This window comes from Ammospiza caudacuta, chromosome 8 (assembly GCF_027887145.1).
Source record: "Ammospiza caudacuta isolate bAmmCau1 chromosome 8, bAmmCau1.pri, whole genome shotgun sequence".
NCBI lineage: Eukaryota > Metazoa > Chordata > Aves > Passeriformes > Passerellidae > Ammospiza > Ammospiza caudacuta.
The window spans coordinates 37,842,308-37,854,751 of NC_080600.1; the positions used below are offsets into that span (position 1 = coordinate 37,842,308).

A 12,444-nucleotide genomic window follows, 5' to 3' on the forward strand; every position below is an offset into this window, starting at 1 on the left:
TTCCCGCCACGCCGCGTACCACGTGGGCCGCGCGCCCGCCGCGCCGGCCAATCGGCAGCCGCTGCGCCGCAGAGCCCCGCCCGCCGCGGCCGTTTTCGCGCCAAAGCCGAGGGGCGGCCGGGACTGAGGGCGGGCTCTGAGGCGGCGGCCGGGGCAGCACCGGGCACCAGCCCCGCCCCGAGCTGCGCCGTCAGGGACAGAGAACGGGGGACGCTGTGGGCTTGTCAGCGACCTGCTCAATGCTGCGGACCGCTAGAGCTGTGCCAGAGCAGCACAAAATTTCCCACTGAGAAACAGAGCATAGAATGATAAGAGGTTGTAAGGGACCTTAAAGATCATCTAGTCCCAACCCACCTCCCACTCGACCGTGGAGCTCAGGGCCTTATATCCAACCTGGTCTTGAACCCTGTCAGGGATGGGGAATCCACAACCCCCCTGAGCAACCTGTTCCACTGTCTCACTATGCTCACAATGAAGAATTTCTTCCTAGTATCACACTTTCCCAATGTGTGTCCATTCCCCTTGTCCTCTCACTACAGCTCTTGACAAAAAGTCTTCCCTGTAGTCTCTTAAAATACTGGAAGGTTGCTGAGTTCTCCACACAACCTTCTCTACTCCAGGCTCAACATCCCCAACTTTCTCAGCCTGCCTTTGCAGGTGAAGAGCTCCACTCCTTTTATCAACTTTATGGCCCTCTTGTGGACTTGCTCCAACAATTTCATGTCCTTCTTATGATGGGGATGCCAGAACCATAGGCCTGGAGGTGTCAGCTATGGGCAGCTTCAGCACAGCAGCTGCAGTGAAGCTTCCACACAACATTGCTTTCCCCACGAAGAAATCAGCTGTGATAGCTGGAGTTAAAATTACTGTGGTGTGCCCAGGGCACCGCTGAGGAATGCCCAAGCCAGGGAATCCCCACAATGTGAGCAGGAGGCACTTGGGCAGCTGCTCACAGAGGAGACCCACGCCATGGAGCATCTCCAGCTTCTGAAGAACTGGCCCAGGTGGAAAGGGTGTAAACTACACCAGGTGAGGGTCTGGACACAGTGTGGACACTTGGCTCCTCGTTGGCACCACTGCAGGATGGTTGAAGGCAACATGTGCCAAGCGGTGCCATGGCTGACAGCCATTCCCACATGGCAGCTGCTGGCACACGGCGCCTGCCAGCAGGAACCACTTCAACATCTATGAAAAATTGCTTACAATTGCTCTGCCACCTGCAAAGTCATTAATCTCTGCCTAAACTGGGAATTTTGCTGTAATTATAGCAGTTAAGGGCTCTTTCTCAGTTTTGAAACCCTTTCAGAAGTGCCAGCAGCAGCAGCCTCCCACAGCAGTGTTTGTTTGTGTCACAGTGCACTTGCCATATAATGAACAGAGATTTAACTGCAAAATAATAAATGAGAGATTGTAGAACTAACTTGGTAATTTTTACAACACTTGTGAGTAAATTCCATTTTTTGTAAGATAATACTTGGAAAAATGCAGACAAGTTGGTTGTGAGGTTTGTTTTAAAAGAAATAATCCATCCTTCTCTCAAAAAAGAATCTACAATTACCCAAAGAAGAAAGAGTAAATAATTAAAATATGTTTGGGGAAGTTTCTGGAACCCCAGTGTGAACCCGAGTCCAGGGCAGCCATATGGTGTTCCACAATGGATATTAGTCAAGGCATTCTCCTCCATCCTTTACTTTCACATTGAGTGGTGTCCAATATGCCTGGAATTGACAGGCACCAGGTGAAAGCACCAAGTTTTCCTGCTTTTTTTCTTCCCTTCCTCCTGCCCTGGCCCAGTGGGCAGGGAGCAAGCAGCTGTGAGGTGCTGCCCACCAGGGTTATCCCAGCAGGTGTGGGCAGCCATGGGGAGCCAGGCCTGCATTTGGCTGCCAAAAGAACAGCCTGAGTCCTCTTCCCACTGGGCAGAACCAGACAGCTCAGTGAACACAGATGGGTTTTCAGAGGGAAATGGGGCAGTTAAACTTCAGAAGCAAACTGAAGCTTTGTGGTTGTTCTGAGCAGACTCCCTGGTTACCCTAAACAATATGCTTTATAGTTCCTTAAAAAACTGCATTACTGTAATTACCATCTGTATATAATGAAAGAAAACAAAACTAAAACCATTTTACCTGGTGAAGAGGCAGCAGCAATGTGGACTCCTTCTAAACTGGTAAACTTCCTGCAAGTTACTGAAAATAAAGGACAGTACATGTTTTACTTTTCCAACTACTGCAGCAGACTTGAAACCTATCAAAACACCATAAAGGTCTTCTAGACCTCTATTATTTGCAGGGTTTCAAACTAAGTTCTAGCACTGTGCAGCTCCCACTAAAGTATCCTGTTAAGATGACATTCAGGACAAATGCATTTTGTATTTTGATTTATGATCATAATTATTTTCTGTTAGCCAAGAAAGGCTGCATGAATGGATTGAGCAGACAAAGGAATCAGGGCCTCCATCCCAATTCTTGTTCTTATGCAGTTACTGTGAATAATTGAAGGTACAGCATGAGTTTGAATAACTCCTAAAAGAATTGGTGTAAGCACAGTTGTTACAGGCATGTATGCACAAAACTTGATGCCAAATCTAGAGTAAGAAACAGCACCTAAGATATTTTTTTGTAGACAGGAAATTTAAGTCTGTAATTTTGCTCCTGGTTAGAAGAATGCACATCCAAAGTGGAATATATTACCAGTTCTGTATGAACAAAGGTAATTAAATTAAATTCATTCCAGTTGGCTTAGCTAAGTAAACAACTGTTTTGAAACTTGGATTCATCAGTAGTAAGTCTGTGACAATGAGCTGTGTTTATAATCCACTTAGCTTTGCAAAGTGTACAACTGGTTACAGTGTAAGACTTTCAAGTTAATAATTTGGGGAAGATTCCACAGTAAATTAATTACAACAAATTCATAAGCAAAGTTGCTAAGTGTTATTCCTTGAATTGTGTGACTTCTAAACAAAGTTTAACTTCTACAATTCCAGTACTTTACCTGACTGACCTTTAGTATGATTGTTTTCTAATGGAGAACTCTTGTCACAAGACATTAAAATTAAGTCTTGCTCAATGGCAGCTGCAAAGATGATTTGCCCTTTTGTGAAACTCTACACAATTTATACACAGCCTCACTGACCTTTCTGTAGCATAACCAATATGTGACTTCTCTGACATTTCAAAATCAAGGTAGCAACAGTAACACAGACCATCCACACCTCACCTCCTACTGAAAGCCTGGTCATATAAAATGTTAAACAAAAATTAGATCAGGAATTACAAATATGTATGAATATTAGAACAACTACTGCAGTACCCAAGTCAGGAATTTAATCCTTTTCTCTCTGGCAGCAACACTTAAAAAAAAATGTTTTAAATTTGAAAACCAACTCTCAGATGCAGTCTACAAAAGGAAGTTTCACATTCACTGGTGCCTCTCCAAATGCAGGGAACATTCTCTGGCTTGGGAGGAGGAGGATGACAAGAAGTAGCTTTGTGCACTGCTGCAAATTGAGGAGTTCAAGTAAGTGAATAATCTGAGAAAAAGTATGTCTAGAAAGAATTTCAGAAGTACTCTGACTTACAGAAACACTCAATTTCTCTAAGTGTACAAAGCTGGGCCATTCACAGCATTTATAAATTAAAAAAACACCCTGAAATAGATTGGATTACATAATTTTAGGTTTTTTTCCTTGGTAGAAGATGCATGAAATCCTTGTTTTATTTGTTATATCAGAGGCTGGGTTAGCCAGGAAAACTCATGACTTGCTCTCAAGCTGCCTACCCATTTATTTTCTGAGAATATGATACATCCTTTGTGTATTCCATGAGAATGTGTAAACTTGCAACTATTCTCAAATAGTTACATAAAATAAAAACCAGGCTTATGGCTTTTATACAACTTTCAAAAAAATGGGAAGAAAACAGAAAATTAAATTTAAACTTTAGACAGTTATTACATCAGTAAAAAAACAACCAAAAAAAAGCCTTATTGATTCATTATATTGTGAGGATACAAAGCAAAAACCCAGACAGGTTTGTATCTAATTTACTTTGAGACCTTTATTTCAACCTATTTTAACAACTTTTTATGAAGATTTCTTGTTAAGAACGTTCTCACCTGCTTCCCTACCTGACACTCATGTAAATTATCAACTGGCTGATCTCTCCAGATTTTTTAACTGCAAGCATCCAGTCACTTTGTCTTGGAGCCAGTACTTCAGAATATTCAATCTTGCTGACATAAGTAAAAAATGCAAAATGGTTATTGCATAATTTATTAAAATGTTTAGAAAAATGATACAATTTAATGTGGCACTAAAACACTAATTCAAAGTATCCAATTTTCATTAAAAACGTGTAGTTGGCAATACAAAGAGTCTTGATCTGTTAAAATATTTCCCTTTAAATAAACAACTAAAGATAAAAAAAAAATTACTGTGGCACTTAATAAAGGAGAATTTTGGTTTTAATTGCATATCATAATGCTCAAATCAATCAATACACGTTCATCAGCAGCAGGGGCTATGCCTGCAGTCAGATCCTGTTTGCAGGGCAGAGCATTCCCAGCTCTCAGAGCAGCTCCCGTCAGGGCGTCAGGCGTTTGGGGTCCCTGGGGAACATGGAGGTCTGGCGGACGTTGTGCAGCCCCAGGTACAGCATGGTCACCCTCTCCAGCCCTACAGGGGATGAAAACAGCCCATCAGCACCATAAGCCTTTGTCCAAAACCCCAAAGGAGCTGCAGGTCCTTCCCAGCTGGAGCCAGCCCCACACAGCGCATCAGGCAGGCACTTCCTCATCCTCGGGGCTCTAAGCACCCCAGCCACGATGGGTGGAACCCAGATGCACACTTGTTTTTCCACACAGATCCTGTGTTAAGGTTTCCACCTGAAGCAGCTTGAACCCAGTGCTAATTCTCATGGCATCTCCTGTTTGGTGGGTATTTTGCCATGAAAACCATCTACTCTGAAGAAAAGATGCAGCTTCAGCTTCCTTGATGTTATTCTGACTGCCCTAAATTATTCTGGATTACCTGCACATGTTGCATGATCCCAAACAGATGAAGAAGCAATCACTTATTTCTCCTCACTGCAAAACACCTTCATCAAATACACAGAGACCAGTGGCTGCTGGTATGATGGTGACTTTGATAATTCCATACATAATACACTATCTTCTTGCTTCCTTAAATTTTCCTCAGAGGTCAAATTTGAAAGTGATGTGCCTGGCTAGTAATCACTTTTTCTTGTGATCACCTTTTTTTAAAACTCACCAGACTGTGCCATCAGTATTTTGCCTACTTATTTTATGACAATCTTTAAATTTGAACTTCTCTCTTTAAATTCTCCAGGATAAACAGCCCCACAAATGGTGACCTAACAAGGTCACTACTCAGAATTGTATACTGAGCTCTGCTTGGGACTGAGCAGTTTAAGTTAAGCTCAGGCTAAACAAAACCAGACACTCACCTATTCCACCACCTGCGTGTGGAGGCGCACCAAACCGAAAGGAGTCAATGTAAGCCTTGATTTTCTCCAAATCTAGAAAAGAAAAATATTGGTTTCTCACCTGCTTAATGAACCCCAAGCCAAATAGACAAGTGAATCAGGACTAAAAGAACAACAAAAAAATTCCAAACTAACAGTGGGATTTTACTCACTGAACATGTAAATTGTCCAGAGCTATCTAGAATTTATGACTGTAACAGTTTTATTATATAATTTTATTAATAACTAATCAACAAGGTGTTGCTGAAAGATCCAGTAGTTTCCTCATACCTTGCTCCAGATGGTTAAACAGAATTAGATGGATTAACAGTAAGAATGAAACAAAACTCTGATTTTACCACTCATGTAACAAATTCTGTCCCCAATTCTTCCTCTAAAGGACACAAATCAAGCCAGGACTTATGTTCTTTTAAATTGCTTGTTACCAATGCCATGATGCTTGGCTCTTTCTGTCAGCAGCTGGGGGTCATGAATTCTCTGAGCTCCAGACAAAATCTCTTCCCCTCTCATGAACATGTCATACGAGTTAGAGGTTTTCTGGAAACACAAAAAGGAGTTTATTTCCTACCTACAGTTCCATAGTTTGCAAATATTTACCTCTTAATAACTTAATTTTCTGATATCCAAAGCTGTTAAAAAAGCCAATTTTTGCCTACAGTGTCTGCTGTCCTGGAAGAATATTTTTGTCACTTTTCAGTGATGGCAGCAGTGTTTGACCATGAAGATCTCTTCATAAAGCTCTCCCAATTTTTGCTCATTTCTCTGCAGTATCTTTGCACCAGTGAAGAGTAACTGAAAACATTTGACAAGTCATGTAACCCTGACCTGACCTTGTTATCACAATTTTAATTACAGCAAGGCTGGAACTAAATGATCTTTAAGGTCCCTTCCAACCTACACCATTCAATGATTTTGTGGTCATATTAATACACTTTATATGTATTGTCAAGTTATTGCTACATGGAATAATTTAAACTAAAAAAAAAACAGCAAAAACCCCATTGAGAACAGCAAGGAATTTTACTTACAGGGTTGGCTGGGTCTGGCATTGTATAAAAAGGCCTCACAGCAAGAGGATATTTGTCAAGAATGTAGAAGTCTGTGTCATACTGAATAAGTAATTCAGAATAGTTAGTACAAGAGAAGACTACATAAAAAACAAATTACAAGAGAAAGACAGAACCAATGCATCTTTGAAATAAATTAAAACAAATTTCCCAATAGCTTCCCATAATATTGTCTAAGTTATCAATAAAAGTGGTGCATTCTTTCTGAGTTTTTCAATAGTATTTCTAGTGTAAACTTACAAATGCTGAACATTAAAATGTGTTGCTGTAACACATTTTGCTGTAACACAATGTGGGGTTTTTCCCCCAAAAGGTCTCATCTCCTCCTATAGATTTTGTTAGAATTGGGTTTGCATTTTTTTTGAAAGTCTCCTAAGAAGGGTCTTCGGAACATACTAGCCTGTTTGGTGTCCTCAGTACAACATATGATAGAAATAAATATAAAAGATTGAAAATAGTTTGAATCTGCTTATTAATGACAAAGACAAAACTGATGGTAGATGAAATACACGGCACCAAAATGGAAATGCAGTCAATTAAAAAATGGTAATCACCAACTCTTCACAACTTGTGCATGTTCTGAGGTACTGTTTACGTATAGATATTTACATCAACCCTATGACTGCACAGTATCAGGTTTCAGAGTCAGTGACAAATTTATTTACTTTAAAATAATTGTTACCTTTTCCTTTACCAGGCGTCCCAGGAGCTTTTCATTAGGAGTGCTGAAAAGGATTGTCATCATTAAAATGAAGTCATTTGAACTTGTATTGATGATATACTTCACAAAGTCCAAAAGACTACAAGCTACAGATCTGCTGCACCCTGACCCTTAGAAAATCTAGTAGTTGTTTCTGACTGGTTTGGGCTGTACACACAGAAATTGCAAAATAAAGTATATTTATTTGTTTCTAAATACTTGGTATTGGTCCTAGAAATCCCATAAATTCACTGACACCTAAAAATATTCTTGCTCTCAATGTAATTTCTTCCTAGTTACCATATTCTGATTACTAAAGAACTGTGCACTCTATTTCCTATTGCCATACATCTTGTGTATGACACAATAAGTGAGAACCACATGAACACTCATTGAAGAAATTATTTTCCTCCATCAAACTCTTATGATGGAAACTTTATTTGGTGCACAGATCATTTAACTTAAAATCACAAATTTTAGGACCTTAATGGTACTGGTTATATTATGGAGAAGAACAGAAATGTTTTAATTCATTAAATGTCTTTAGTAAAGTTTATATATAAACTGCTAATTAAACCATCTCTCAGTAAATCAATGGGAATTCATCATGATTGTCTAATCATTTTCCTGAGAGATGGAAAAAATAAATAGAAAGGTGTTACTAAAAAGAAAGACCTTAAGGCAGCAGCATCTTTTTGTTTAATCTTATTCAAAGATGTGACAATTCATGTGAAGGACTGCAATTTCTGGACAAACAAACACTTCTCTTCCTTAGAAGGTTCAAGTTGCTCTCACTTTATGTTGTCAGTTATTTTCTGTCAGATTTCAGAGTTTGTACCTATAGTCTGTGTTAAAAGAAAGGATTATTTTCACATACACTCATTTACTTGTCAAGAGGTCTGCACAGAAGTGCTGTTTATTCCCATAAAAGCTGTGGCTCCTCATTGTGGGCTGTCAGGTGCTCAGTACTGACACTTCACTGCCACTTTGCCAAAACTGACACAGTTACATCCTGCCAAGTACCTGAGATCCTCCTCATCACCCATCTCCACACCGGCCTCCCGGAGCATGGCCACACCTTCACGGTATTCCAGCCTCAGAGTTGGCTCCAAAAACTTAAACGGCTCACACGGGAACTGTTTGCTCACTGTCTGAATTTCAGTCTGGAATCTACAGACAAAGAAACAAAAACAGGAGCCAATTACCAAACAGTCAAGGACTCGCACCTAGTAATGATTTTGTGATTTTGCCACTAGAGGTCCCTCTTGCAACGTAGAAACTGTATTAAAACCACTTCAGGAGAAATTCTGTAATGAATTGTCTCAACAAAGTTAATGCATCTACTTCACTGATGCTAATATTTTACTATTACTTCTGTTTAATCCCTCTTGTAAGAAATAATCGACTCGGTCAAATTTTCACAGTAAAGACACTGAAATTACTCCTTAGATGTGTAGTATTTACCTGGGTTCTTTTTTGATTTGAGTAATATTCAAATATATACAAGAAATTTCCTTCTGGACAGACAAAGATTTGCATATCTGCTGGCAAAACAGTCTAATTTGTAAGCAAATGGACACCACTTCTAAACTTCTAGCCTGACTTTTTAATGAGTTAGAATGTGAATAATGGAAAATAATCCTTGCTGTTATCATGGAACAAATGCAGGCTGGTCTAATCACTTTTATTATTTCTTATATAGTAAATATTAAAATAAGTTTTGAAACAGAATAATCTACCACTAGTGGCAAAAAAAAAAAGGACATTTTAAATTAAGGATGGATCAATTATCTTAGGAACTCCTTTCAACAGCAGACAGCAAGTTTCTTAGTGCAAGCCAGCATGCTCCAGGAGATGCTAAAAGTAGTTTACTGGCCTATGGCTTCAGTGAACCTTAGAAGTCAGGCACAAAGTAAGAGCAAAGCCAAAATATGTTTTGAAGTTTGTTGTAAACCAGATTACCAATGATTATCTGGTAAAGTGAGGACAAAAGAGTTGTGTACTTCATTCCACAATGCAAGAGATGTCAAACAAAGAAAGTTGCTCATTAAAAGAAGGAAATGCTTTTATTACCTTTCCTGAAGCCCTTTGAATATCTGCACCATGGTATCTGCAATCTCATCTACCACTTCATGATAGTGATAATTAAAAGCCATTTCAATATCCAGACCAACAAACTCCGTCAGGTGTCTGTGTGTATTGGAGTCCTCAGCTCTAAATACTGTAAAATTAAACAACAGAAATTCTAATTGACCTGAAATTATCATTTCAGTTGGAAAAATAAAAATCATTATTTGGATTAGAAAGACACAATTATAATTAGCAGCCTCAGATCATCCTCTGTAACAGTGACAGCATTACTGCAGCTGTGGTACAGACACAACCCACTGAGAGGCAGGATCTCTGCTTAGATGGACAAACTTGAGTGAAAAAAACAGACAAGCTTTCAAGCACACAAGAACTTTCAGATTTGAAAACTGCCTTTTTCAGAGGAAATGGCCTTGTACAGTGTATGTGTTCTGGGATAGGTATATGAGTTTAATATAAACACATCTTCCCACAAACCATGACTCATCTGTCAGCAATTAACAAGAAATTTGACCTTCTGAATTACCTGGAATTTTTGTTTTGTTTTGTTTTATACATTGTTATTGACTTGTTTTCAGCATTTAGAGGTTAGGTATCTTTAAACCACTTGAGGTCTTCAAAGAAAACTATTGTATTACCACTTAAAGAGGCCATGTCCTATCAGCATTTAAGAAAGAGAGCATGGGACTGGAAATCATTCCTTTTTTAGTATTTACTGACAATTACAAGTAAGCTTGTTCTCAGTAATGCTGTTCAGTACATGTACAGCAACTCCTGTGTCAACTTTACTGTCATCAGTTGCCTCAACTGAAATTTGGTTTGGCAAATGAAACAACACCAAGTGAAACTATTCAAAGCTTTTGTGTGTGCGTGTGTGTGTGTTATCTTACTTGTACCACCTGCTAAAACCAGGGCACACTTCACACGTTGCATAAAACCAAACTTTTCTTACCTGGCCCGACGCAGAAAACCTTTTCAAAGTCAGCACAAATACACATCTGCTTGTACAGCTGTGGGGACTGAGCCAGGTAGGCACTGGTTTTGAAGTAGGATACAGTAAACACATTGGCTCCTCCTTCACTGGCAGCTAGAAAGCAAGTGCTTTTGTAAGGAATTATTGAAATAAAATGAAGCAGTTGTTAAAATAAAAATGCAAAAAATCAATTAGAGGTAGAATGATAGATTATTGGTCTTTAAAGATCAGAAAAAGATTTTTCTTCAAAACATACTAGAGGAATAAGATATATTTGCATCCATCCATTCATGCCAAGGTAAATTTTGCAGCTCAGGAGAGTCACACCTTGCCTTAAATTTCTGCAAATTTAGCTGGGGCAGCTTAAAATGTTGCTGTTTCAGCTGACCTTCACCTTAGAATGAGAACAGCAGAGAACACATATCTGCACTAACACATCTACCTGCACCCCCACATTTCTGTGGAAATGGCTCTTGTGTGACATTGGCTCAGGCCAATGTCATGTCAAATGGCATTTCTGTGACAGTGGCTCAGGCTGCCAGGGGTTCACTGCAGTGAACCAAGTGCATATCCTGTTTTGCCAGGACCATCCTCTCTAACTGGAGGCACACATATCTCTCACAGTCAATCCTAGATTTACCAGAGGGCATGAGCCAAAGCTATAAAGCTTTTTTCAGTTTGAGGCAATTTTCATGGACAGCAACAGGAACAAGGATCACATGCATTTCCCTTACTGCAAAGCACCTACCCAAACTGCATCACTTCACCTTGCCAATTCCCAGTGTGTGACATGAGAGGTGCAGTGGCCTAATACAGGTAACTTTTAAAAACTTCAAATCTTAAAACATTTATGATGTTTAAACTGGAAGTTTAGTGATGATTGAATTGACTTAACTTAGTTAATTTTACAACATATGGTGTCATCCAAACAATGGGATGCTTGCTTGCTTCCAATGGGACCCTGCACACTTCCTCAGAGGTCCTACAAAACTACCTGGAAGCCTTCTAGCACTTCATGCTATATAACTATCTCTATAGGGAAAAGTCATCAAATCTTCTAGTTCAATGACACTTTTCATGTTGAAAGAACAGCTGCTTACATGCATTTTTTAAAAAGGCTCATTTTTTATCTCAATTAAGAGATGTCTTCCAAAATATACAGAAGCATAAAATTCTGTAAGCAAGACATGCACTTTATGAATGTACATATAATAACACAGTAACACAAATGCTCTGCTCTGATTTTCTATGCCATGTATCTTAGTGGCATCAACAAAACCTCAAAGAGCACCAATAAGATGGAAGGAAAACATCCATCAGTAAATCAAGCCATTGGACTTCTGAAAACAATACAGCAAATCAAGAGAACTAGAAACAGTATCGAAATTTTAGACTTTAAGGCTGAAGCTGTTATTCCACATTTCCAAAAAGAAAAAGATCTACCACATTCTAATTGCTAAAGAAGTGACAAATTGTGCCATATAATGGCATCATATTTTATACCACGTGTTTGTTGCAACATCTTTATGATGGAATATACTTTTAATCTAAATTAGACTGGGTTTTTTTAATACTGAGAATGGAACGGGCAGTGCTCAACACTGAGAACACTGATCTGAAGAATAATGCATATGATCAGAACTAAACATTCATATACATTGCAAACTACATAAATCAGGTGTATATATATAATTTTTCTTGTCATTCTTTTAACAGCCTAAGTCAGGAAAAAAGTAAAAGACCAACTCTGGCACCTGAAGTTTGCTATGTTGCATCTAGGCTAGAAAGAAAATTTATGTTTTTTAAATAAAAACTTATTAAATTTTTGTCAGATAAGTACATTGAGCAACTACAAAAGAAGCACACCTGTAGCTGCTGGATCACATATACAATACCTGAAATGATTTTGGGAGTCTGAATTTCCACAAATCCCTTGCGAATAAGAGTTTCTCGGAAAAGCTGACAAATACCAGACTGAAGGCAGAAGATTGCCTGACTAGTGGAGGTCTACAAGAAGAAGATAAAATAATGAATCCTCTGTTAGTTTTTCCTGACTCTATTACTTCTTCTGGACAGCTGGAAGGATGAACTCCTTCCCTCAGGAATACCTAATTA

At 39.1% G+C, this 12,444-nt stretch overlaps 1 protein-coding gene across 1 annotated transcript in view; it reads right to left on the reverse strand.

Moving 5' to 3' along the window:
• Positions 1 to 4,019: 4,019 nt before the first annotated feature.
• Positions 4,020 to 12,444, reverse strand: part of DARS1 (aspartyl-tRNA synthetase 1) — a 36,648-nt gene continuing 28,223 nt past the window's right edge. The window contains exons 8-16 of the mRNA XM_058809493.1: positions 12,225 to 12,336; positions 10,309 to 10,443; positions 9,342 to 9,489; positions 8,292 to 8,438; positions 7,251 to 7,293; positions 6,530 to 6,610; positions 5,927 to 6,038; positions 5,463 to 5,534; positions 4,020 to 4,672 (exon numbers count right to left, since the gene is read on the reverse strand). Coding sequence (XP_058665476.1) covers positions 4,581 to 4,672; positions 5,463 to 5,534; positions 5,927 to 6,038; positions 6,530 to 6,610; positions 7,251 to 7,293; positions 8,292 to 8,438; positions 9,342 to 9,489; positions 10,309 to 10,443; positions 12,225 to 12,336 — 942 coding nt within the window. The 3' untranslated portion in view covers positions 4,020 to 4,580. The remainder of the gene's footprint in view (positions 4,673 to 5,462; positions 5,535 to 5,926; positions 6,039 to 6,529; positions 6,611 to 7,250; positions 7,294 to 8,291; positions 8,439 to 9,341; positions 9,490 to 10,308; positions 10,444 to 12,224; positions 12,337 to 12,444) is intronic.